The following is a 26,326-nucleotide window of genomic DNA, read 5'->3' as shown; positions in this document are numbered from 1 at the left end:
GCATGGTGATTCAAATTACAGAAAGACCCCTTATCTGGAAATCTCCAGGTCCCAAGCATTCTGGATATCAGGTCCCATACCAGTATTGGACAATTTCCTTGCTCTGCCTTCCTGTAGTGCTGCCAGTCTTTTGACAAACAGCTGTTGACCTGACATTATTTTAATATGTATATCGATTACCTTTACTACCCATAAACCCATGAACAGTTCTATGCTTTGATTGGCTACAAGTTGATTCTAGCCTGAGAACATTCCAGTTCTCTTATTGGCTACAAAAAAAATAAAGAAAAGAGAATAATTTATTTCACTAGTGCTATCAAAGTTCTAATGCTCTATCTGACTACAACATGGTATTCGACATGTGAACGTAACTCTGTGTTATGATTGGCTACAGCTTGGTTCTAACGCTGAGCACTTTAATGATAGTTATAAACAGGCACAAAAGCAAAAGCACTTACCAAATCCCAAACACATACATAAGGGTTGAAATAAGATAAGGAAACTGACATTTGTAACATGGGAGGGACCTACAGTGAGCAAACAAGAGGTAAAATTCAAACTTGACAGCTTATAAATTATGTCCCGCACTGTTGTAGATCCAGTCAAATACAACTTTAAATACATATCCTGCTAAGGGCAAAGTTTATGTTTAAAATTAACTTTATTGTAAAAGAATGTGACATTATCGTTCATGGATCGATGCGGAGTGTAAGCCTACCCCATGCGTTGCACACTGAATCATATTATATAAACATATATATTTCAGAATAAGAACTGCAGCTAACCAATAAAATCTGCAGGGCTTTTGACTGGGTTATTACTTTGCAGTAAAAAGAACATGTTATTTTAATTCCCATCTGTCGGCTTGTTTTTATTCCTTCTGACCACCCCTTCAGTCACTTGTCCTACTGAAAACTCCCCATGGAACATTACCTTAATATACTTATTACTGTGATCTGCTTCAAAAAGTCAAAATAAATATCGTTTTTATATGTTGAAATCCAGCTACATAAGAGTTCTTCTCTTTCTGCATCATTTGAAATCCTGGCAGGGGAGGAGGGACTAGAACATTGATGTTACAAATTGTAACAACTTCTCCACAGCTTACAGACAGCATGCAGAAACATCTCCTTATTAACATCAGGTGTGCAGGGGATTGTGGGATTGGGAGGATGCAGGCTGAAGGCAGGATGGGGACAGGCGACATTTTATTTGAGTCACAAAGTAGCCAGCCAGATCAGCTGGGGAACAGGGGGCGGGGCTTAGGGAACTGTACCAAACCATATTAATACCTTAAATATCATGAAAAGGCTGAATATTTTTAATTGATGTATATTGCAAAGTTGCTTGGAATTTAGTTTACTTTTCAAAAAGCTTAAGTTGTGTTTGGGTGGAGTTCCCCTTTATTCTCTGCAATAAATAAGGTTATCGACCCATTCATGCTAAGTGAGTAGCAGTGTTCTAATTGAAGTTTGAAATGTAAAGGTGCCCATACACGTAAAGATCCGCTCGCTTGGCGAGGTCGCCAAGCAAGCGGATCTTCTCCCAATATCCCCACCTACGGGTGGGCGATATCGGGGAAGATGTAGGCAAATTTGATCATTTGGCCCTGGGGCCAAACGATCGAATTATAATGGCGGCAATGGGGCAATCGGTTTGGGGATCGCATCAACGAGCCGATGCGGTCCCCGATCCAACTAAATCTTTTAACCTGCCCAATCGATATCTGGCCAATTTCAGGGTGTGCCCCTCGTTCCTGCCCATACACGGGCCGATAAGCTGCCGAATCGGTCCAAGGGACCCATATTGGCAGCTACAATCAGCCTGTGTATGGGCACCTTTAGTCCTTTTCCACTGCCTGTTTACCTTCCCCTGCAAACTGCTGAGTAGATACAAAAGCCAAGGATTTCCAATTGTTTTCTGGTCGCTGCTGACTTTCAGTCCCACCCCCCCACCCCCAACATCTTACAGTCAGCTCCACTTTAAGCAGTTGTAAAACCTGGCAGGGCAGGCAGTTTACAAAATATTCCATTATGAGTGATTGCTTGGGCTAATGAAGGTTCTCAGGTCTTAAATAATCCTCTAAAATAATCAGCTGGAGAGGAGGAGAGACACTTTAACAGTTTATTTATTTGTACTTGAGTAGAGATCAAAGTAGGGTCACTAACTGGGCAGATGTCTTTGCTAATGACACTGTGTGTTACCATTGGGGCAATAAAGCGCTGGGGATGCAATGCATCAGTGTCTCTCTCTGCTGGGAATTAAAGGGAAACTGAACAAGAACAAGACCTCCAGGAACATTTGTTTTGGCCATTGTCTATCCTAGAAGAACCACTCTGACTACTATCATTCCTGGTTGGCACGTGTCTGGGTTTTGCACCTTTGCAAGATACTTTCCCACTTTGCATCCTGCCCTGCACATAGAAGAACTGGCACAGATATTTGAATTTCTATGTGGAGCGCCCTATAGCAGGCAGTAAGTACGGGGATGCCCTGTGTTAGATTTGCAACTGACCCGGCAGTAAAAACTAAAGGGAAGATGTTTTTTGCCCCTTAGCGCTCCTGGACTTGAAACAGGGGCAGTTGTAAAGGAGCCTTAATGTGTATAAACTCCAATATTAACTATTAGCCAGTAAGTCATCCTTGAACAACTTGGCTGCACCAGTATAACTGCTTTGGCCAGCCAATAAGAATGTATAATGCAGCCGCACTGTATGTATGTAAAGTCAGACACTGGGATTCATGGCAAATCTTCACCATAATGCTATTTACCTTTTTAGTCATACATTTGCACTTTTAGACCCCCATGGAGTCAAGTTTGCTCATAATGGTTATATGAGATCGAATGTGATTGGAAATTCCTGCCCCTCAGTACCAACTAAACACCCCCCCCACCTTTTTAGCGGAGGTACATATGGCAGAGGCAGGTACTTCAGCACCTTCAGTTAGTAAATCATGTGGCTTCCTATACTTCTAAAATATATCTTATGGACTGAAAGGGATTTGCAAAATATTGTAAGCAAAAGAAAAAAGGTCTGAAAATGACATTAAACAACAGAGTACAGAGTCTGCAGTACAGGTATGGGACCTGTTATCCAGATGCTCGGGACCACGGTTTTCTGGATAAGGGATCTTTCTGGACTTTTTATCTCCATACCTTAAATCTGCTGAAAAATCATTTAAACATTAAATAAACCCAATAGGACTGTTCTGCCCCCAATAACGGGTAATTATATCTTAGTTGGGATCAAGTACAGGTACTGTTTTATTATTACAGAGAAAAGGGAATCATTTAACCATTAAATAAACCCAATAAGGCTGTTCTGCCCCCAATAAGGGGTAATTATATCTTAGTTGGGATCAAGTACAGGTACTGTTTTATTATTACAGAGAAAAGGGAATCATTTAACCATGAAATAAACCCAATAGGACTGTTCTGCCCCCAATAAGGGGTAATTATATCTTAGTTGGGATCAAGTACAGGTACTGTTTTATTATTACAGAGAAAAGGGAATCATTTAACCATGAAATAAACCCAATAGGGCTGTTCTGCCCCCAATAAGGGGTAATTATATCTTAGTTGGGATCAAGTACAGGTTCTGTTTTATTATTACAGAGAAAAGGGAATCATTTAACCATTAAATAAACCCAATAGGACTGTTCTGCCCCAATAAGGGGTAATTATATCTTAGTTGGGATCAAGTACAGGTACTGTTTTATTATTACAGAGAAAAGGGAATCATTTAACCATTAAATAAACCCAATAGGGCTGTTCTGCCCCCAATAAGGGGTAATTATATCTTAGTTGGGATCAAGTACAGGTACTATTTTATTATTACAGAGAAAAGGGAATCATTTAACCATGAAATAAACCCAATAGGACTGTTCTGCCCCAATAAGGGGTAATTATATCTTAGTTGGGATCAAGTACAGGTACTGTTTTATTATTACAGAGAAAAGGGAATCATTTAACCATTAAATAAACCCAATAGGGCTGTTCTGCCCCCAATAAGGGGTAATTATATCTTAGTTGGGATCAAGTACAGGTACTATTTTATTATTACAGAGAAAAGGGAATCATTTAACCATGAAATAAACCCAATAGGATGGTTCTGCCCCCAATAAGGGGTAATTATATCTTAGTTGGGATCAAGTACAGGTACTGTTTTATTATTACAGAGAAAAGGGAATCATTTAACCATTAAATAAACCCAATAGGGCTGTTCTGCCCCCAATAAGGGGTAATTATATCTTAGTTGGGATCAAGTACAGGTACTGTTTTATTATTACAGAGAAAAGGGAATCATTTAAACATGAAATAAACCCAATAGGGCTGTTCTGCCCCAATAAGGGGTAATTATATCTTAGTTGGGATCATTTTGATTTATTTGCTTATAATGAGCTCTGTTGGAGACAGCATTTCTGTAATTCAGAACTTTCTGGATATTGGGCTTCAGGATAATGGATCCCATACCTGTACTGTTTTATTATTACCAATAAAAGGAAACGGGCTTTAAAATGTTGAATTATTTGATTAAAATGGAGTCTATGAGAGATGGCTTTTCCATAATTTTGAGCTTTTCGGATAATGGATCCCCTACCTGTACTTTGCAATGACAGAACACCCTACTTTACCTGTATAGATCCATAACTATCTGTATATCGTACATACAGTACTTATCTCTGGTGGTATCTGATGTTAGTAGCGCCAGGGCACAAAGCCCAGTTTGGGGTATGGCGCCTACAGGTGGGTTCTGGAAGGGCTCATCATCTATAAGCCGGGGGGGAAGGAATAATGATGATCACAATGTTGCAACCAACTCTGCCAGAAGCACAGACACACCTGTGCCCCCCCAGCATAGGTACTTGTTGATTCTGACAGTATTCTGCCCCCCCGCAGTAATACCCAGCTGGCCGACAGCCACTGAACACCACCAGAATCCACTGCATATGTCAATCATAAACGAAAGCCCTTGGGGCAGTGGCAACGTGGGCAGTTTCAGACGCTTTGCCTTATTTCTCTCTCTAAAACCAAGGTGTCAGAATGCCTGAAATCGCACTTGTTGCAGCTTATGTCAATCATGTAAAAAATGTGAGAACAAATTTGCTTTTTTGACTCCCCCGAAACTCCCCAAGGGCCATTTACCCTTTAGGGTAGGGAAGAGTGTAAGCTTTACCTCTGGGGCTATTATATCTCTTTATGATACCTTATAATGAAGCCTTTAATTTGATATGAAGTGACACCTAGATAGGAGGGCTGGAGGCATTGATACGAGGCGCAGATGTGGGACGGGGGGCAAGTCCTGGTGTGCTCTGTAACCCAACGCTGCTTTGTCTCTTACCTGAGAACTCAGACGAGCTCCATGCCAGGTTGCCTAAAGCAGCAATGTAGAGTATTCCCAGGGCACAGCCAGACACACAGCGAGACACATGAGCAAGTCCATAGAATCCCATCCTTAGTGCCAGTCCTCCGGCTCCTCTTCCACTTGCTCACAGCAAACTCTGTGTCCCAGTCAGACGGAGCAAACTCACACACAGGGATCCTTCCATTGCTCTGGGCAGGAGCAGCATTCAATACCCTCCCATCAATGAATGGAACAGGCAGGCTGAGCCTTGGGAAACTGAAGGAAACTCAGACCTACCTGAGCAGGGAGAAGCTCCCCTGGGTCCTAGCTCCTACCAATCATCCCTTGAGTTTTGTTCTTGAACACACTAGCAACAATTGAGAATAAATTCCCCAAAAACAAACAATGTAACTTACCTTTAGGAAAATGCAATTTAAAAAAAAGCAAGTTTTGTCATTTATATCTTTATGCTACACCATCCTTCACATTTTAACAAAACATTAAAGGGGGCATTTATTATTAATCGATTTTTTCAATTTGGGATTTTTGTTGTGAATAAAAAAAACACAAACATTTGTCATGATTTATTTTGGGACAAAGCCGCGACAATTCAGAATTCTGAATTCTGAAAAAATACACCAGCTACAACTTGTCCAGATCGTGTAGTCGAAATTTTTTACGGCAAATTTCCATGTTTCGCCATTGGCGTATTTTTTTTGTTGAAACGGTGACAAAATTTGCCATGGAAAAATGTTAAAAATTGACGCGCAACAATTTTTTTTGCGAAGCAAAACAGGACAGATTCGCTCATCGCTACAGATGTCCCTTTAGCAATTTGAAGTTCTTTCTTTGCGTTGTGGTTTTAGAGGTTTTCTATGGTTTTTGTGTGACAATACAAAAAAGTTGTGGTTTTTTATGCGATATGTCGAAAAAGGATGTATGTATGTATATGTTTGTATGTATGTATGTATGAATATCTTTATGTATAAAGTGCTACTTATATACGCAGCGCTGTACAGTAGAATACATTAATACAAACAGGGGGTTAATAAGATAATAGATAAATACAAAGTATAACAATAAATACAAATAAATACAAGATACAGTTACAGTTGCAATAAGTTAAAGAGTCAAAGACACAAGAGGATGGAGGTCCCTGCCCCGTAGAGCTTACAATCTATATGGGAGGGTACATACATATACAAATAGGCAAATATAAGTGCTGTAGGTCACAGTGAGTGGCACTACAATATAAAGTCTCGATTATTGTGTGATATGATTGATGAAAAATTTGGGGTTTTCATGTTTTTTTGATTCGTGCTTTTTCAGTTTTGATCTTTTCATAAATGACTGGCATTAGAGGAAATAATAAGTATGCGGTTACGTGGTGAATTTTTTTCCCCTGAAATTTGACCCAGAGAAAAGAATTTTCCCCAAAGCATAGATATTTCACCCAAACTCTCCTTGTACTAAATTGGTGATGTCCTGGGGAATTTTTTGTTTTTGGTGTAAACACTCCAAATTCACTTTTGCCCTTTAGTAAATATATCCCAGAGGAGGAAAGAGGTCCCTATTCTGTAGGGCTTACATTCTGATATTACACACAGTACCACAAGGGAAAACATTTTTCCCATAGAGAAAAGGAATAGTTAGGCACATAGGCAAGTAATAATAATAACAAGGGAACGACACAATAATGCCACAAAGGTGATTCGGTACCACTGTTTATCTGGTTTATTCAAATCAGCACTTTGGACCCAATAATAAAAGAAGTAGAGCAGGGAAGACAGACAGGGGGATACATATATATATATATAGTTGCGTTTGGAAGAACCGCCGGAATTGATTGAAGCCCTGTGTAAATAAGAACGACCCTGCTGTACATACACATACACTGGTTGGATACAAAACACCACATATTTATGTAACTCCAGTTGGGATCCAAAGTATTTTCTTCCATCTTCTTTGTTTCTTTTTTGTTTTCTTCTCATTCTCTGGTCCTTCCCACTTCTTCCCTTATCTTTCCCCTTCTCCCAGCCTTTTCTCCATGTGTGCTTCTCTAACCCCTTCTCCCTTATCCCTTTCCTCTGTTTTGGTCTCTGCATTGTTCACATTCTCTCCTCTTCTCTTTCACCATCTTCTCTGAATTCTTCATTTCTTTTCCTTTACCATGCTGATTATTAGGAACTATTTCACATTATCTGCCCACTTTCCCATTATTTCTTTTGCTCTGAATCCCCCAACCAGTCCTTTATAATCTTCCCACCTCTCTCTTCAGCACAATTTAATCCTTCTCCTTCAGCCTTTTGAATGTTCTCCACAGTTTTTCTTTGCATTCTTCTGCATTCTCTTTCCACCCCCTTCCTTTAGAATTAAGCCCCTTCTTTTTCCTCTTTCTTCTCTCCACCTCTTTCCTGTGTGCCCTGCCTTTTTCCTCACTTCTCCCATATACTGTACTGGTCTTCCCATCACTTTCATCTATCCATTCCTCTTTGAATTTGACTCCATGACAGTGTTTTTCTTGCCTGTAGGTAATCTGCATGTTCATTGCTATGACGCTGACAGAACCATCACACAAGGGAGCCACATGGGAACTGGGCAGGTGGGAAATCCAAGCAACTGTCATCTAATGTCAAGTCAGACAACTTTTAGAATGTAAGCTCTTGCGAGCAGGGCCCTCCCCCAAGTGTCTCCGATCCTCATCCAACTCTCCGATCCTCATGCAACTGCAAACCATTTTTTTGAATTGTTTATATGTACATGTTAACTGTTCTGTCTTTTGTACCCCTCTATTCTGTAAACATTCAGTTTGAAAATGTAGGACTACAGTCCTAAAAATAAAAAAAATCTGACAATGTTCTGGCAGACAATCGTATGAAAGTGTCCCGGAAATACATTGCAGGTCGCCCATGGATATGGGCACAGATTTTATCGTTATCTGACAGAAACTGCCTAACCTGTCTGATTGATTAAACCACTCAGTGTCATGGTACAAAAATTGTTGGGATGATAATCTGGAAGCCTCACATAACCCAAAAATCATACGAATCGTTGTTTCTTGTGATTATATCGGTGTGTGTATGGCCAGCTTTAGATGTTTCCTTGTGCCAAGTCCCTGTTCCTTGCATGAATGTTGATGAATGGTGCAGCTAGAGATTACGTAATGGAAAGAAAACAACATAAATCTGGAGGCGGTACCTGGGCTACGAGCCAGCAAGCGTGCACTTGAGGGAAGGTGATGGGTTTTACAAACATTACCATGGTATTATCTAAGGCCTCATTTATCAAGTACAAAAAAATGAGTGTAATACACCATGGTTTTTTTTTACCAGCCAATATCTTACATGTGTCAATCAAATGCATTGAACAGGCAGGGAATTCTCTTGCACTCCCTGTAATTGTCTGTCATTTCTCGGGCAAAAAATAGGCCTTATTTACAGCCACAAGTGCAGTGGGCAAAATGCAGATTGCAGTGTTTTATTTCCAATAGTTTCAGCATAACTGCGGCTGGATGTGGCTGGCACAATAGTGGCTAATAAGCAAAGCAAAATTACAGTTGTCCATGCACTTATATGTATATTGTACGCAATTGCACTGGGAATTTTTGGTGTCAGTATTGCATTGTTTATGGTGCTTGGCATTGGTGCCGATTTTTTAGCCGCAAGTTTGTGTGCACCGACGGGTTTGATTTGGAACAGAAGGTGGGGATGGAAATATTGGCACAGAGTACGACTATGAGAAAAGTCAAGTAGTGGCTTTGGGTGCAAGTGCCTTTCCGAATTTAGCAAATTTGCACCTTTTTTCTGCAGCACCACATTATTGAAGTCCTGCTTATTATTATGCATTAATGCTGGAGGTCTTTAACTTTAAATAGGTTAAAAACCTCCTAATTCTTTTGCCTCTGCTGTATTGCAGTCAATAAGAGCAACGGCTGTAGAGTTCTCGAGCACACAACTGACGTATGAAGACATTTGAAGTGAAAGGGTTAACTAAACATCCCCCCCTTCATTTACACAAAAGCTGTCCCTGCATGAGGTCCTTTGCTAGCAATGATGGTGTTAATTAAACACAAATGGGCTGGGTTATATCAGCTGCTCCTGTGGGGCAAGAATGACACCAAATTTACCAAGAAGAAAAACATTTATAGAGTATTAAGTCCTACTGGCCTGTAACCCACTGGTCACCCTTAGAGCACTGCATCAAGAATAATGAAACCCAATCTGATTCATTGCTATAAGCTCCACTCTGGCTTACTTTCCCTTTGTTAGTAATTTACTCCTGTGTTTAAATAATTAGCAGAGCCGTATGAGAATATAAAATGAATTGAAGTCTAAGACCTATGACACATGGATATGTGGGTTAATATAGTGCCAGTTGTGCACACAGCCCTGTACATGACAATCAGGGCCGCTGCTCCCTATAAGCAGAGTACTCAGTCTGCACAGGGCACCAACTCCCAGGGGGGCACCATCCCAGCTGCTCAAAAAAATCAATTTTATATATTATAACATACCCCCCAACACTGTCCCACCGGTTTTTATAGCGCATCCCGCTGTCCCGGGATGTTCAATCAATGTCCCGCATTTCCGGGACATTCATTGAACTATCAAGCACAGCGAGATGCGTTGGCTGTACCCTACCATCGGCTTCTTCTGCTGCTCTGCAACTTGTGCGGCGGTGACAGGCCCTTTTATAATGTTGCGCCCCGTGGTACGTGTGACGTCATATGCATGGGGCGCAACCTTATAAAAGGGCCTGCCGCTGCCGCAAAAGGAGCAGAGCCGAAGAAGAAGGGGGGGGGGCTACTGTGTATTGGGCTACTGTCTATGGGGGCTATTGGGGGCACTTACTATGGGGGCATTATCTATGGGTGATATTGGGGGCACTGTGTGTGGGGCCCCTATAGTAGGTGGTTTTTTTATTATTTTATTTTTACTTCCAAAATATTTGGGGGAGGGGGGCACAAAAGTAAATTTCTGCTTAGGGCACCCATTTGGCCAGCAGCGGCCCTGATGACAATACATAGTACAATACAAAGTACCTACAATAACAGAGCGGACATAGGTCGGTGCAATAGAAAATATAACACAGAGTAAATGTGTAAAATTAACTACTAAGGGGCCAATTCACTAAAGGTCGATAACGCTTATCACATGCCTTTTTGTGTTAAACAGCATGCGATAAATAAATACCGATCCACCAAAGTCATTTCGCATGCGTTAATCCGCATATCGCATGCGCAAAAAAACGCATCATCGCAAAACGTTAATTTTAACGCATTGCGTTAATGAGCGAATAGAAATATTACTAAAGCATGATTCACGAACACATAAGAAGCGTTAGACGCGCTAAATATCGCATTAGTCTGTGTGAATATTAACACCTACTTGGGGCAGGCGGTACTTAAAGAAAATTGCGGTTTGTGAGCTTTTGGCAACACAACATGGAGTTTGTAGTTGTATTTTTTCAAGTCTGTGTTGGCCCTAGAGTGATGCAGCCGCCAGTTTTCAGGGAAATGGGCATTTTCAGAACAGTAGTTTTCAGAAAGTAATGGTTATGTGCGTAATATCGAGCGCTAATATCGCACATGGCAAAATATATCAGGCACAGCAGGAAATAACGCACGCGGCGGGAAATAGCACAAGAAAATCGCTCATCGAGAGTTAAATAACGCAAAGAACATCGCTTCTTAATTATGATAACATTATTAACGCATGCTATAGATAGCGCTCGTTTTATCAACCTGTAGTGAATCGGCCCCAAAGTGTGAAACAGGTAGGAGGTCCCTGTCCCATTGTGCTTACAATCTAAGCTCACAAGTACCACAGTGAGAACCTTGGCAGACATTTCCGATTCACATGAATAAAGTTTATTCTAAAAACAGATACAGAAACAGGGCATTAATGTCATTATACAGTTTCAGATAAATAAACCTTTAAAAAAAATGAATGTAAATTGCTCAAGGTTCTTTTCTAAGCAGTTTTGCAATTGGCATTACATTTTTTTCAGTTTCAAAGCTATCTTCAACTGCCTTTAAAATGAATTTCGTAACAACAGCGCCACCTGCGGGTCAGTTCCCATAACTGTACAGTCAGAGAGATTTGCCTTCAGAAGGAAGATTCACTCATCGCTGATCAGAAGCATCAGATGTCCTTTCCCATCTTCTCCCTGATCAGAGCAACATCAGAACACGTCTCTGTATTCCTTCTGAAATTGTGTCTCTCTCGTTGATTGTACAATTACAGGAACTGACCAGCAGGAGGTGCTGTTGTTATAAAATGTATTATATTAGCAGCTAATAAAAACTTAAATAACTCTGAAACTGAAAAAAAATTCCCATCAGTCTCTGCCCCAATAGAGCTTACAATCGAAGGTCCCGATCACATTCCCATCAGTCCCTGCCCCAGTGGAGCTTACAATCTAAGGTCCCTATCACATTCCCATCAGTCCCTGCCCCAGTGAGCTTACAATCTAAGGTCCCTATCACATTCCCATCAGCCCCTGCCCCAGTGAGCTTACAATCTAAGGTCCCTATCACATTCCCATCAGCCCCTGCCCCAGTGAGCTTACAATCTAAGGTCCCTATCACATTCCCATCAGCCCCTGCCCCAGTGAGCTTACAATCTAAGGTCCCTATCACATTCCCATCAGTCCCTGCCCCAGTGGAGCTTACAATAAGGTCCCCATCACATTCCCATCAGTCCCTGCCCCAGTGAGCTTACAATCTAAGGTCCCTATCACATTCCCATCAGTCCCTGCCCCAGTGGAGCTTACAATAAGGTCCCCATCACATTCCCATCAGTCCCTGCCCCAGTGGAGCTTACAATCTAAGGTCCCTATCACATTCCCATCAGTCCCTGCCCCAGTGAGCTTACAATCTAAGGTCCCTATCACATTCCCATCAGTCCATGCCCCAGTGAGCTTACAATCTAAGGTCCCTATCACATTCCCATCAGTCCATGCCCCAGTGAGCTTACAATCTAAGGTCCCTATCACATTCCCATCAGTCCATGCCCCAGTGAGCTTACAATCTAAGGTCCCTATCACATTCCCATCAGTCCATGCCCCAGTAAGCTTACAATCTAAGGTCCCTATCACATTCCCATCAGTCACTGCCCCAGTGAGCTTACAATCTAAGGTTCCTATCACATTCCCATCAGTCCCTGCCCCAGTGAGCTTACAATCTAAGGTTCCTATCACATTCCCATCAGTCCCTGCCCCAGTGGAGCTTACAATCTAAGGTCCCTATCACATTCCCATCAGTCCATGCCCCAGTGAGCTTACAATCTAAGGTCCCTATCACATTCCCATCAGTCCTTGCCCCAGTGGAGCTTACAATCTAAGGTCCCTATCACATTCCCATCAGTCCCTGCCCCAGTGAGCTTACAATCTAAGGTCTCTATCACATTCCCATCAGTCCCTGTCCCAGTGGGGCTTACAGCCAGTTAACCTGCCTGTATGTTTTTAAATGTGGGGAGGAAACCGGAGAAAGAAAATTAATATTGCTCAAATATTTATCAATAGGAATATACATTTTTTTATGAGAAAGAAAAAAAATAAAGCTTAGTTATTTAAGGAAAATTACTACATTATTATGCCAATATGGTTGTATCTTTTAAAAAGGACAGCTTTGTTTTCATTAACAATATAGAGAAAGATTGCCACCTGCTGTCTAAATAATATATTGCTGTATTCATCCTGGCAACTACTGCACAATGAACTCTATTGCATGCAAAGTGCTAAATGTTGTTGCAATTCACCATTTGTATCCCTCACTGCAAAGCAGATTTAAGACCCATAGTTGCATTGTAACTGTCAATGTTAAATTAGTGTGCACCACAAAGCAAACTCATCATGAAAGTCATCAATGTGAATGCACAGTTGCATCCATGGTAGCGCATATAATACAATGATTGGTATTTGGCGATTTTTTTCGGAAAATTGTCGCGACTTTTTCGTTACCAATACGATTTGCGCGAAAAGACACGAGTTTTTCGTAGCCATTACGATGCGCTCGTATTTTGTCACGACTTTTTCGTAGCCTTCGTGCCGAGTACGAAAGATTCGGATTCATTCAAGCTTCAGTATGGTGACTTTACTTGGGCCAGGTTGGAGCTGCAGAGTGCCATTGAGCCAGTGGCGTAGCGAGGGGGGTGCCGAGGGGGCCATGGCCCCGGGCGGCGTATCAGAAGGGGCGGCGGCGGCTCCTTCTCTCTTACAGGCAACAGGCGCTTTTATAAGGTTGCGCCCGTGCGTATGACGTCACACGTCAGCGACGAGGCGCAACTTTATAGAAGCGCCTGTTGCCTGTAAGAGAGAAGGAGCCGCCGCTGATGGTCTGTTGGGGGTATGTACTATGGGGGAAATTGGGGGCACTGTGTGGGGGCTACTGTCTATGGGGAAATTGGGGCACTTTCCATGGGGGGGCCAGGTCTTTGTGGGGTATTGTGTATGGGGGCACTTCCTATTGGGGGCACTGTGTATGGGGCAATTGGGGCTCTGTGTATGAGGGCACTTTCTATTGGGGGCAAGGTCTTTGGGGGGTATTGTCTATGGGGACACTGTGTATGGGGCAATTGGGGCACTGTGTATGGGGCACTTCCTATTGGGGGCACTTTGTATGGGGCAATTGGGGGCACTGTTTATGGGGGCACTGTGTATGGGGACACTTTCTATTGGGGGAACTGTGTATGGGGCAATTGGGGCACTGTGTATGGGGGCACTTTCTGTGGGGGGGGGCAAGGTCTTTGGGGGGTACTGTCTATGGGGGAACTGTGTATGGGGAAATTGGGGCACTGTGTATGGGGGCACTTCCTATTGGGGGCACTGTCTAAGGGCAATTGGGGGCACTGTGTGGAGGGGGCTGTCTATGGGGACACTGTGTATGGGGCAATTGGAGGCACTGTCTATGGGGAAATTGGGGCACTTTCTATGGGCAATTGGAGGCAATGTGTGTGGGGGGCACTGTGTATGGGGCAATTGGGGGCACTGTGTATGGGGGTACTGTCTATGGGGCAGTTGTATGGGGGGACCGTGGCCAGAATAGCGTTAGGGGGGCCTGGCCAGCATAGTGTTAGGGGGCACTGTGGTAGGGTGACCCTAATACTTTTTATGTCTGTGTGTCCTGTACTGATGGGAGGGGCCCCGTGATTTCTGATGGCGGCCCTGCCACCATGGGCAGCCAAGGACGCACAGCTGAATCCACTTTTGACAATGATGACATGCGCACCGCATTTCAAATTCAATAAAAAAAAAAAAAAATTAATGCTGCTTTTTTTATTTTGTCTATTTTTTTTAAGAATAACTAAATAGAGGGGCGGCAAATTTCCGGTCGGCCCCAGGCGACGAAAGCCCACGCTACGCCACTGCATTGAGCCCTATGGGAGGCTTTCCTTGGGCCGGGTTGGAGCTGCAGAGTGCCATTGAGCCCTATGGGAGGCTTTCCTTGGGGCAGGTTGGAGCTGCAGAGTGCCATTGAGCCCTATGGGAGACTTTCCTTGGGCCGGGTTGGAGCTGCAGAGTGCCATTGAGCCCTATGGGAGACTTTCCTTGGGCCGGGTTGGAGCTGCAGAGTGCCATTGAGCCCTATGGGAGACTTTCCTTGGGCCGGGTTGGAGCTGCAGAGTGCCATTGAGTCCTATGGGAGACTTTCCTTGGGCCGGGTTGGAGCTGCAGAGTGCCATTGAGCCCTATGGGAGACTTTCCTTGGGCCGGGTTGGAGCTGCAGAGTGCCATTGAGCCCTATGGGAGACTTTCCTTGGGCCGGGTTGGAGCTGCAGAGTGCCATTGAGCCCTATGGGAGACTTTCCTTGGGCCGGGTTGGAGCTGCAGAGTGCCATTGAGCCCTATGGGAGACTTTCCTTGGGCCGGGTTGGAGTTGCAGAGTGCCATTGAGCCCTATGGGAGACTTTCCTTGGGCCGGGTTGGAGCTGCAGAGTGCCATTGAGCCCTATGGGAGACTTTCCTTGGGCCGGGTTGGAGCTGCAGAGTGCCATTGAGCCCTATGGGAGACTTTCCTTGGGCCGGGTTGGAGCTGCAGAGTGCCATTGAGCCCTATGGGAGACTTTCCTTGGGCCGGGTTGGAGCTGCAGAGTGCCATTGAGCCCTATGGGAGACTTTCCTTGGGCCAGGTTGGAGCTGCAGAGTGCCATTGAGCCCTATGGGAGACTTTCCTTGGGCCGGGTTGGAGCTGCAGAGTGCCATTGAGCCCTATGGGAGACTTTCCTTGGGCCGGGTTGGAGCTGCAGAGTGCCATTGAGCCCTATGGGAGAGTTTCCTTGGGCCGGGTTGGAGCTGCAGAGTGCCATTGAGCCCTATGGGAGACTTTCCTTGGGCCGGGTTGGAGCTGCAGAGTGCCATTGAGCCTATGGGAGACTTTCCTTGGGCCGGGTTGGAGCTGCAGAGTGCCATTGAGCCCTATGGGAGACTTTCCTTGGGCCGGGTTGGAGCTGCAGGGTGCCATTGAGTCTTATGGGAGGCTTCCAAAATCAGGCTAAGTCTGAAAGTTTCGCCTGCCGCTTACGAGCGCTCAATACGAAAAAGTCACGACAAGATACGAGCGCATCGTAATGGCTACGAAAAACTCACGTTTTTTCACGCAAATCGTATTGGTAACAAAAAAGTTGCGACAATTTCCGAAAAGTTGTAAAGGCGCCGAAAAAATCGCAAAAAATACGAAAAAGTCTGCAGGACTCTGACAAGAGAACATCCTAATAAAAGCAGCATTTTGGAGTGCATTGCCTGTGGAGCCTGCATCGGCTAAACTGCGCCTGCGCTGAAAGGGTGCTACTTTGCAGTATTTTATTTGTGTGCCAATCAGCATAACTCTACTGCCACACTAATGACTGGGAGGTCGCTATATTTCTACCTTTTTCTGAAGGGGGCAGAATACCCTGGAACCTCAGTTATAACAAGTGATTCTCCTAAGCAGTTAATGAAAAATATTTAGACCAACTGAACTTCAATTATACCAACAAGAGACACTGCTAAGTGCTGAATAAGATTATTTAGACTGACTGAACTTCAATTAGAACAAGAGACAATCCTAAGTGCTTATAGGGATACTTTTATAATTTTTAGCATTTATTTCTATACATAGTTTACATAGTTTACATAGCAAATAATTCACCATTTGAAATTTTATTCTTGAACCAACAAATGTATTTGTAGCTGTAATATTGGTGTGTAGGCGCCATCTCAGTGCATTGTGCCTGAGTCTGAGCTTTCAGCCAGCGCTACACATTAGAACTGCTTTCAGCTAACCTATTGTTTCTCCTACTCCCATGTAACTGGAGGAGTCCCAAGCCGCACTTGGATTTCTTACTATTGAGTGCTATTCTGATACCTACTGGGAGCTGCTATCTTGCTCCCTTCCCATTGTTCTGCTGATCGGCTGCTGGGAGGGGAGGGGGGGGGATATCACTCCAACTTGCAGCGCAGCAGTAAAGTGTGCCTGAGTCTGAGCTTTCAGCCAGTGCTACACATTAGAACTGCTTTCAGCTAACCTATTGTTTCTCCTACTCCATGTAACTAGAGGAGTCCCAAGCTGGACTTGGATTTCTTACTATTGAGTGCTATTCTGATACCTACTGGGAGCTGCTATCTTGCTCCCTTCCCATTGTTCTGCTGATCGGCTGCTGGGAGGGGAGGGGGGGATATCGCTCCAACTTGCAGCGCAGCAGTAAAGTGTGCCTGAGTCTGAGCTTTCAGAAGGAGCTGGCGCTACACATTAGAACTGCTTTCAGCTAACCTATTGTTTCTCCTACTCCCATGTAACTGGAGGAGTCCCAAGCCGGACTTGGATTTTTTACTATTGAGCGATATTCTGATACAGGTAAGGGATCCCTTATCTGGAAACCCGATATCCAGAAAGCTTTGAATAACCTAAAGCCTGTCTCCCAGAGACTCCATTTTAATCATATAATTCAGATTTTTAAGTTATGAAGAAGGCACTGCGGTCCACCATAAAATATAAAACTAGCCCTACCTATGTCCAGTCTTATGCCACGGGATCATTGGCCTAAACCTATCAATCCTAATAAGTGTAACCACACAGTACCCCTGCCCCAAAATTGCCAGGCATGGTCTCACAATTCAAATTTAATATTAACATTCTTCTACAAACAAATATTATGCCATATTCTTGATTCTAATTTATGATTAGAGATTGAAGTTTCACCAGGTGTAGTTGTTGAAGATTAATGCGTGAAGCTTTCATGTTTGTGTGTTAGGAAACTATTATCCAGTGTTCAGTGTCTTCTACTCATTTCACCAAGCAGGGGTATCAGTCCTTGAGTATCAGTTGGCACAGCAGTAGATAGATAGAAAGATATACAGGTATATGACCTGTTATCCAGGGCTTGCCATATAAGGGATCTTTCTAAAATTTAGATCTTGCATACCTTAAGTCAACTAAAAATAATTTAAAATGAATCAAACCCAATAGGATTAATTATATCTTACTTGGGATCAAGTACAGGTACTGTTTTATTATTACAGAGAAAAGGGAATCATTTAACCATGAAATAAACCCAATAGGGCTGTTCTGCCCCCAATAAGGGGTAATTATATCTTAGTTGGGATCAAGTACAGGTACTGTTTTATTATTACAGAGAAAAGGGAATCATTTAACCATGAAATAAACCCAATAGGGCTGTTCTGCCCCAATAAGGGGTAATTATATCTTAGTTGGGATCAAGTACAGGTACTGTTTTATTATTACAGAGAAAAGGGAATCATTTAACCATTAAATAAACCCAATAGGGCTGTTCTACCCCAATAAGGGGTAATTATATCTTAGTTGGGATCAAGTACAGGTACTGTTTTATTATTACAGAGAAAAGGGAATCATTTAACAATTAAATAAACCCAATAGGGCTGTTCTGCCCCCAATAAGGGGTAATTATATCTTAGTTGGGATCAAGTACAGGTACTGTTTTATTATTACAAAGAAAAAGGAAATCATTTTTAAAATGTTATTATTTATAGAGTCTATGGGAGATAGCCTTTCTGTAATTCAGAGATTTCTGGATGAAAGGTTTTTAGATATTTCACACCTGTATATAGAAAAGGGAATGTAATCCAAAACTGAAACTGGTGAAATAGAAATAAGGAATGCAGGAAGCTATGTGCTACTGCTGCTTGTAGTACCTTCTTGCCAAAGTCAGATTGGGAAGAAGTAAATAAGCCAAAGGTGTAAAATTTAGCAAAAGTTTGTGGAGAGAACCAGGTAGCTGCCTGGCAAACAGCTTGTAAGCAGAACGCACTGTATTGTTGTTTCACTACTCCCCTCAGAAGCTGCCTATAGCAGCACTCACTAAGCTCGGCGTTCTGAAAACTCAAGTCACGTGGTGTAAGCGCACCTATGAGAGAACTTGGCCAATCAGCTTTCCGTATCAGCTGCAGTCAGTGCGCATGCCCGGAAGCTGTGCCGCATGTGTGTATGGGAGGGAGAGACATGGCGCTGTCAGTGAGGTCATTGCGACTTATCCAGCACCGGTTCGGTAAGATGGGGGGCGGGCAGCGTGATATAGTGCAGCACTTCTTGGTCACAGCGTCTATTCCAACTATGCTTTATTAGGGAGAATCTGTGGGATGGAGAACAATCATGATGTAGTAAATATATCAGCAGTGCTTTGTCTGTCTGTGGCTAGGGGTCTTGTTGAACTGCACTATATAGCGGGGTGCAATAACAAACCATGAGCTTTAGTTACTTGCAGTTCGCCAAGGTGATTGGCTGGCTGCCTCATTACGTATCCGCTCCTGTGTTTTATATCCCCGCAGGCAGCAAGGTCACTCTGAGCTCCAGTTGGCTCGTTTATGACTTCCATTCCATTAAATTGCTTAATTATAAATGAGGTATTTTTTTTTAATGGAGGGAAACTGTGGGGTGCTGTCTAACAAGAGAGGGGTCAGTATTTCTGATTGATAGCTGTTAATGTCTAGAAACAATGAGTTATGTGTATACAGGTATGGGACCCATTAGCCAGAATGCTCGGGATCTGGGGTTTTCCGGATAAGGGGTCTTTCCATAATTCTAATCTCCTACCTTAAGTGTGCTTATAAAATTATTTAAAGGAGAAGGAAAGGCTAAGTAACTTGGGGGTGCTAAAATATTAGGCACCTCCAAGTGACTTTAATCGCTTACCTCGTACCCCGGGCTGGTGCCCCTGTTAGGAGAAAACCGCACCAGCCCAGGGGGAACCTGGAGGGTTGCGCTTCCAGCTTTGTTTTGCTGCGACTACATAATAGGCGCATGCGCAATAGAGTGAAAAGCCGACTTCTCTGTTAAAGTTCCACTATTCACCCTACTGCGCATGCGCACGATCGATCAGGGAGGAGGAAGCGCTGCAACTACCCCGGTCTGGTGCTGTTCCCTCCGTACAGGGGCACCAGCCTGGGAGAAAAGGTAAGCGATCTAAGTCACTTGGGGGAGCCTAACATTTTGGCACCCCCAAGTGACTTTGCCTTTCCTTCTCCTTTAAACATTAAACCCAATAGGGCTGTTCTGCCCCCAATAAGGGGTAATTATATCTTAGTTGGGATCAATTACAGGTACTGTTTTATTATTACAGAGAAAAGGGAATCATTTAACCATGAAATAAACCCAATAGGGCTGTTCTGCCCCCAATAAGGGGTAATTATATCTTAGTTGGGATCAAGTACAGGTACTGTTTTATTATTACAGAGAAAAGGGAATCATTTAACCATGAAATAAACCCAATAGGGCTGTTCTGCCCCCAATAAGGGGTAATTATATCTTAGTTGGGATCAAGTACAGGTACTGTTTTATTATTACAGAGAAAAGGGAATCATTTAACCATTAAATAAACCCAATAGGGCTGTTCTGCCCCAATAAGGGGTAATTATATCTTAGTTGGGATCAAGTACAGGTACTGTTTTATTATTACAGAGAAAAGGGAATCATTTAACCATGAAATAAACCCAATAGGGCTGTTCTGCCCCCAATAAGGGGTAATTATATCTTAGTTGGGATCAAGTACAGGTACTGTTTTATTATTACAGAGAAAAGGGAATCATTTAACCATGAAATAAACCCAATAGGGCTGTTCTGCCCCCAATAAGGGGTAATTATATCTTAGTTGGGATCAAGTACAGGTACTGTTTTATTATTACAGAGAAAAGGGAATCATTTAACCATTAAATAAACCCAATAGAGCTGTTCTGCCCCCAATAAGGGGTAATTATATCTTAGTTGGGATCAAGTACAGGTACTGTTTTATTATTACAGAGAAAAGGGAATCATTTAACCATTAAATAAACCCAATAGGGCTGTTCTGCCCCAATAAGGGGTAATTATATCTTAGTTGGGATCAAGTACAGGTACTGTTTTATTATTACAGAGAAAAGGGAATCATTTAACCATGAAATAAACCCAATAGGGCTGTTCTGCCCCAATAAGGGGTAATTATATCTTAGTTGGGATCAAGTACAGGTACTGTTTTATTATTACAGAGAAAAGGGAATTATTTAACCATTAAATAAACCCAATAGGGCTGTTCTGCCCCCAATAAGGGGTAATTATATCTTAGTTGGGATCAAGTACAAGGTACTGTTTTATTATTAAAGTGAAAAAGGAAACCATTTTAAAAAATGTTAATTATTTGATTAAAATGGAGTCTATAGGAGGTTGCCTTTCCATAATTCGTAATTTTCTGGATACTGTGTTTCCGGATAAGGGGTCCAATACCTGTATATATATTTCCTGATGTTCAAATAACCACAGTCCTGATAGGCCTGGCCTTTTTTTTGGGTATTGAATCAGCACAGTAGCTACAACAGTCAGCAAGGTTTAATGTCACTTTATCTAAAAGGCTTAGGGGCATATGGACAATCTTTTGCAACACCATTATTATTAACATATATTTATAAAGCACCAACATATTCCATAGCACTGTACAATAAATGGGTTTAAACACTGTAGTATAGAATAAACTACAGAGCAACCAATAACTGATACAAGAGGTGAACAGCACGGCCCAAAAGAGTCTGCGATCAAACAATGTGTTTTAATTGGTATCATTTTTCTATATGGCTCTGTGCCCACATAGAGGGTGACAAGGAAAAAGCAGCTCTTGCTTTATGTTAAGTATTTCTGTCTCTTTATTAATGCTTTGTTGAGCTGGCTGAAAAGCATCATCAATTTTTAGTAAATACAATTTATCTTTCCTGTGTTTGTGTATGTAATGAGGCAATGGCATTTCATATAAGGTTAAAGCACAACATTGTATATTTATCATTGTAATCCATTTATATTCAACTATTGGTATGACAAAATACTTCTAACTTCTTATATTTCTGATTTACTTGGAAGGTTTTTCCCCACCTGTCCGGCTTCTTACTGATGGAGAACCTACAAAATTCCAGCCTCCTCCAAAACCAGTTATTATTGATAAGACAAAGTCTAAAGAGTCTGAGAGAAGGTGAGGACTTTTTTTAATGGTTCCTTGATTTGTTCCACCATTCCGGGCAGTCTCATGTAATTCCCGCGTTGTGCTTTATTGAGGGTATTGTGTAACCCAGATACATTGTAGAATAAATAAGTATTGCAGAATAATACATTTTATTAGGGCAATCGTAGGAGGGATAACTATCTTCCCCAGACAGTGCAGTGTACATTAGTACCATGTATATAGAGAGATATGACACTAGTCATTTTTGTAATTTATATAGATACAGTGTATGAACGATGCTTTAATACCACCGACATATAAATGTATAGCACAGCATATTGCGTTTTGGGGACCTTAGCTTGATGTCTGGTATAATTTCAACATACTGATGGGTGCAAAAATATTTCTGCTTTACTAATTCAGGTTCCTGAGCCCAGAGTTTATTCCTCCGAGATGTAGAAAAGACCCTTTAAAATTTTATCTTGAGAGAAAAGACATGATTGAGAGGCGGAAGGTGTTGGACGTTCCAGAATTCTATGTAGGTCAGTAATTGGGCTTATCTCAAAATTATGGTTGGTAAGTGTCACAATTATACAGATAGATGGTGTATACATATACTTGTGAGCCACGCTCAGATGTAAAAAGTGTTGGTAAGCCACACAAGCATGAAAAAGTTCTATTGGGATGCCAAATAAGGCCTGTGATTTACTATTTGGTAGCCCCATGGGGACTGCTGGCCTGCAGGAGGCTCTGCTTGGGGTAAAACTGTGTCTCTGGGCTTCCAATACTTGCCTCCAAGCCAGAAATGTAAAAATGGCACCTACTTTGAGGCCACTGGGAGCAACATCAAAGGGGGTGGTGAGTAACTTGTTGCCCCAGAGCCTCTGGTTGGGGAACAACCTAGGTTACTGTATTTTTAATTTTTCTTTCAACTTATCAAGAGATCCCCTCAGGCACCCTTTGCCAGACAGTGCAGCCGCCAACCAGTTTCATTTTGATAGCGTCAGAGCTTGGCTGGCCAGGGACACAGGAGGGAATCATTTTATATAGGTTAAAAAAAAATGAAAGCATATTGTAAAGTAGGTTATTTCAGTTCAACTAAACTTAGGTGGTGCTGAATGGTGGGAATAATCTAATTCTAAAGAAGGCTCTATGGTTTCCTTTTGTTTAAACCCCTGCTATTTATAATAAAATGTTCCTAATATAAATGTTCCTATTTATAATAAAAATGTTCTTAATCTAAAGCCGTTTACTTTATCATCTAATATATACCTGCCTTTTCCATTTTGTTCTTATTACCTGTCCCTTGCAGATGATGCAGCTGTAATTATACAGTGACAAACTGTCCCTTTTTGTTCTCATGTTTGCTCGACAGGTAGCATTCTCGCTGTGACTATGGCAGATGCCTATTCCAGTGGAAAAAGAAACCGGTTTGTGGGAATATGCATTCAGCGGTCAGGGAATGGCCTGGGGGCCACATTTGTGCTGAGAAATGTAATTGAGGGTCAAGGTAAGTGTATTATGTTAATATAATACATAAGAGAGATGAATATCCAGTAAATTATATCTCTATAAATGGTGCTTAGTGATGTTATTGGTTATAATTGGTGCACAGTGATGTAATCTCTGTCACTCACTGAAAGTTGTGGATGATAATAAATAATGCATCCCCTTTGTAAAATATAAGGATGTTAGAATTCACCTTGGGGTTCCATGAGCTGTATGAATGCACTCAGCCTTCCGCCTCATGCTTTTATACGGTCATGTAACTCCTTGGTGGCTTTTAATATTCTTATATTTTACATTAGTGGGTACGTTATTCACTATATATATATTCTCTGACAAAGGGATAAAGCTTACTATCATTATTTTGAATTACAAATAGTCACTGACATGAATCTAGGCCTTAGTGTAAAACCTACAGGTATGGGACCCATTATCCAGAATGCTCGGGACCTGGGGTTTTCTGGATAAGGGGTCTTTCTGTAATTCGGATCTCCTACCTTAAGTCTGCTAAAAAAATTATTCAAACAGTAATTATATCCAATAGTATTGTTTTGGCTCCAATAAGGATTAATTATATCTTAGTTGGGATCAAGTACAAGGTACTGTTTTATTATTACAGAGAAAAAGGAAATCATTTAACCATTAAATAAACCCAATAGAGCTGTTCTGCCCCCAATAAGGGGTAATTATATCTTAGTTGGGATCAAGTACAGGTACTGTTTTATTATTACAGAGAAAAGGGAATAATTTAACCATTAAATAAACCCAATAGGGCTGTTCTGCCCCCAATAAGGGGTAATTATATCTTAGTTGGGATCAAGTACAGGTACTGTTTTATTATTACAGAGAAAAGGGAATCATTTAACCATGAAATAAACCCAATAGGGCTGTTCTGCCCCCAATAAGGGGTAATTATATCTTAGTTGGGATCAAGTACAGGTACTGTTTTATTATTACAGAGAAAAAGGAAATCATGTTTGCTTAAATGGACTGTATGGGAGATGACCTTTCCATAATTCAGAACTTTCTGTATAATGGGTTTCCGGATAAGGGGTCCGATACCTGTACTTGTATAAATGGTTATTTTATTATACCCCTTAGTTTTAGAGTGCAACACTACTAAGATTGAAATTTTACATTAAGCATCAGGATTCATAGACCAGACAGGTTGGCTGCACAGGTCACTAATCTCCCATCTACAGAAGCAGATGTAGTTTACACTAATTGAACACAATTAGGGCAATGCTTTGGTAATCATTCAGCCCTTTCCTCTAGGTGTGGAGATGCGCTATGATCTGTACAGCCCCCGTATTCAGGAGATACAGGTGTTGAAATTAGAAAAAAGACTGGACGGCAACCTAATGTATCTGCGCGATGCTCTTCCTGAGTACAGTACATTTGATTTCAACATGAAACCAGCCTTAAGCGTGTCAGAAGGGGAAGTGCCTGTCAACCAGGTAAGTGAAGCCATTTGCCAAAAGCATTACTATGGCAGCTGAACTAAGGCACTCACGGGGCTTTTATCCAAATGACCAACTTTTCACTTGGATAAAAGCTCTGTGACTCTCTCAGGCACCTTGTTTATACAAAAGCTGTGAGATGGTGCTATTCATTCCCCAGAAATCTCTGAGAAAGGTGCCTAGTTATCCTGAAATATTCCATAAACAGCACTGCATAATAAGAAATTGAGCCTTCTCACCCTAAAACTTTTTTTTGATGGTTACACTGTAACTCAAAAAACATATGGCATATATTCTTTATTAATGTTTTTTTTGTTTTTTTTTCTCATTGCAAGCTAAAAGTCAAGATGAAGCCAAGGCCTTGGTCAAAGCGCTGGGAGAGACCCAAGCACAATATTCAAGGAATCCGATTTGAACTTTATCTCACTGAGCGGCACATTGAGGCAGCGAGAAAGCTTGCTAGGCCTTGGGAAGAGTTTGATATGCTGAAGGAGTATGATACCACTAAGATTGAACAGAAAGTATGGGAAGAAGTAAACAAAGAAATTAACAGGCCTAAAGCACCGTAGCCCAAAGCTTGGCTAATGCAATGCTACTTATCTCTGTAATATATAAATATATGTGGGTACTTTCAATAAATGTACAGTTTTGTGTTTTCTATTACTATTTTTTTTCCAAGAGAGATTAATTTAGAAACATAAGGAGCAACTGGTATATCTATTGCAGAAAAAGCATGGCTCACTATTCGTTAAAATTACCTTTGCCTGTGTGTGTGTCACGTATATTATTTAAGACCTCCATGTTTAAAAGTAAGATTTGTAATCATTTTCAAAGGCACCATCCACAGTCTTGAAAACAGCTGGCTAGTGTAGTAACAAGACTTTTCATTTAGGATATTTTTTAGTACTTCTATAAATATAGTTTTTCTAAAATGGCATCATAGGGATTATGGATTTTTAATAGCAAACTAAAGAGTTGTTTCCAAGAAAGTTTGAGAAAATATTTCCTCTCATACCAATTCTATTTGACAGAAGTCGTTTAGATTTAGTATGTGCCCTTCAGCCTATCCCAGCTCATCTTAAAGTGATTCTGTCCTGATTTTTATGGGGCACTTTTTATTTCTAAATGACACTGTTACATAGCAAATAATGCACTCTGCCATTTAACATTTTTATTTTTGATCCAAAAAATGTATTTGTAGCTGTAATATTGGTGTGTAGGCGCCATCTCAGTGCATTGTGCCTGAGTCTGAGCTTTCAGCCAGCGCTACACATTAGAACTGCTTTCAGCTAACCTATTGTTTCTCCTACTCCCATGTAACTGGAGGAGTCCCAAGCCAGACTTGGATTTCTTACTATTGAGTGCTATTCTGATACCTACTGGGAGCTGCTATCTTGCTCCCTTCCCATTGTTCTGCTGATCGGCTGCTGGGAGGGGGGAGGGGGGATATCACTCCAACTTACAGCGCAGCAGTAAAGTGTGACTGGAGTTTATCAGAGCACAGGTCACATGGCTGTGGCACCCTGGGAAATGAAGAATATAGCTGGCCCCATGTGATATTTAAAAATAAAAAAAATCTGTGTTTTTGAAAAACATTACACTG

At 41.8% G+C, this 26,326-nt stretch overlaps 2 protein-coding genes across 3 annotated transcripts in view; one reads left to right on the top strand and one right to left on the bottom strand.

The window, feature by feature from the left end:
- The window catches only part of eva1a (eva-1 homolog A), a 167,851-nt gene extending 162,252 nt beyond the window's left edge, over positions 1-5,599 (bottom strand). Inside the window, exon 1 of one of the 2 annotated variants that reach the window (XM_031901453.1) lies at positions 5,343-5,599. In XM_031901453.1, coding sequence (XP_031757313.1) covers positions 5,343-5,454 — 112 coding nt within the window. In that variant the 5' untranslated portion in view covers positions 5,455-5,599. The remainder of the gene's footprint in view (positions 1-5,342) is intronic. The other variant, XM_031901454.1, reaches the window with a different exon arrangement.
- A 13,058-nt stretch (positions 5,600-18,657) lies between these two features.
- On the top strand, positions 18,658-25,386 carry mrpl19 (mitochondrial ribosomal protein L19). The gene is made up of 6 exons (XM_002935980.5): positions 18,658-18,847; positions 21,679-21,787; positions 22,181-22,299; positions 23,133-23,267; positions 24,539-24,720; positions 25,059-25,386. Exons 1-6 carry the CDS (start codon positions 18,709-18,711, stop codon positions 25,290-25,292), a joined length of 918 nt encoding a protein of 305 aa, XP_002936026.4. The 5' UTR covers positions 18,658-18,708; the 3' UTR covers positions 25,293-25,386.
- Positions 25,387-26,326: the final 940 nt, after the last annotated feature.

This window comes from Xenopus tropicalis, chromosome 5 (assembly GCF_000004195.4).
Source record: "Xenopus tropicalis strain Nigerian chromosome 5, UCB_Xtro_10.0, whole genome shotgun sequence".
In the NCBI taxonomy this organism is placed as follows: Eukaryota; Metazoa; Chordata; class Amphibia; order Anura; family Pipidae; genus Xenopus; species Xenopus tropicalis.
This window is presented reverse-complemented; position numbering and strand designations above follow the sequence as displayed.

Bases quoted from the DNA above. Each gene is read 5' to 3' on its own strand.
- mrpl19 (XM_002935980.5), top strand. From the start codon at position 18,709: ATGAGAGAACTTGGCCAATCAGCTTTCCGTATCAGCTGCAGTCAGTGC. The intron at 18,848-21,678 runs GTAAGATGGGGG...TTTACTTGGAAG, and splicing joins ACTTATCCAGCACCGGTTCG to GTTTTTCCCCACCTGTCCGG. The intron at 23,268-24,538 runs GTAAGTGTATTA...CCTTTCCTCTAG, and splicing joins AAATGTAATTGAGGGTCAAG to GTGTGGAGATGCGCTATGAT.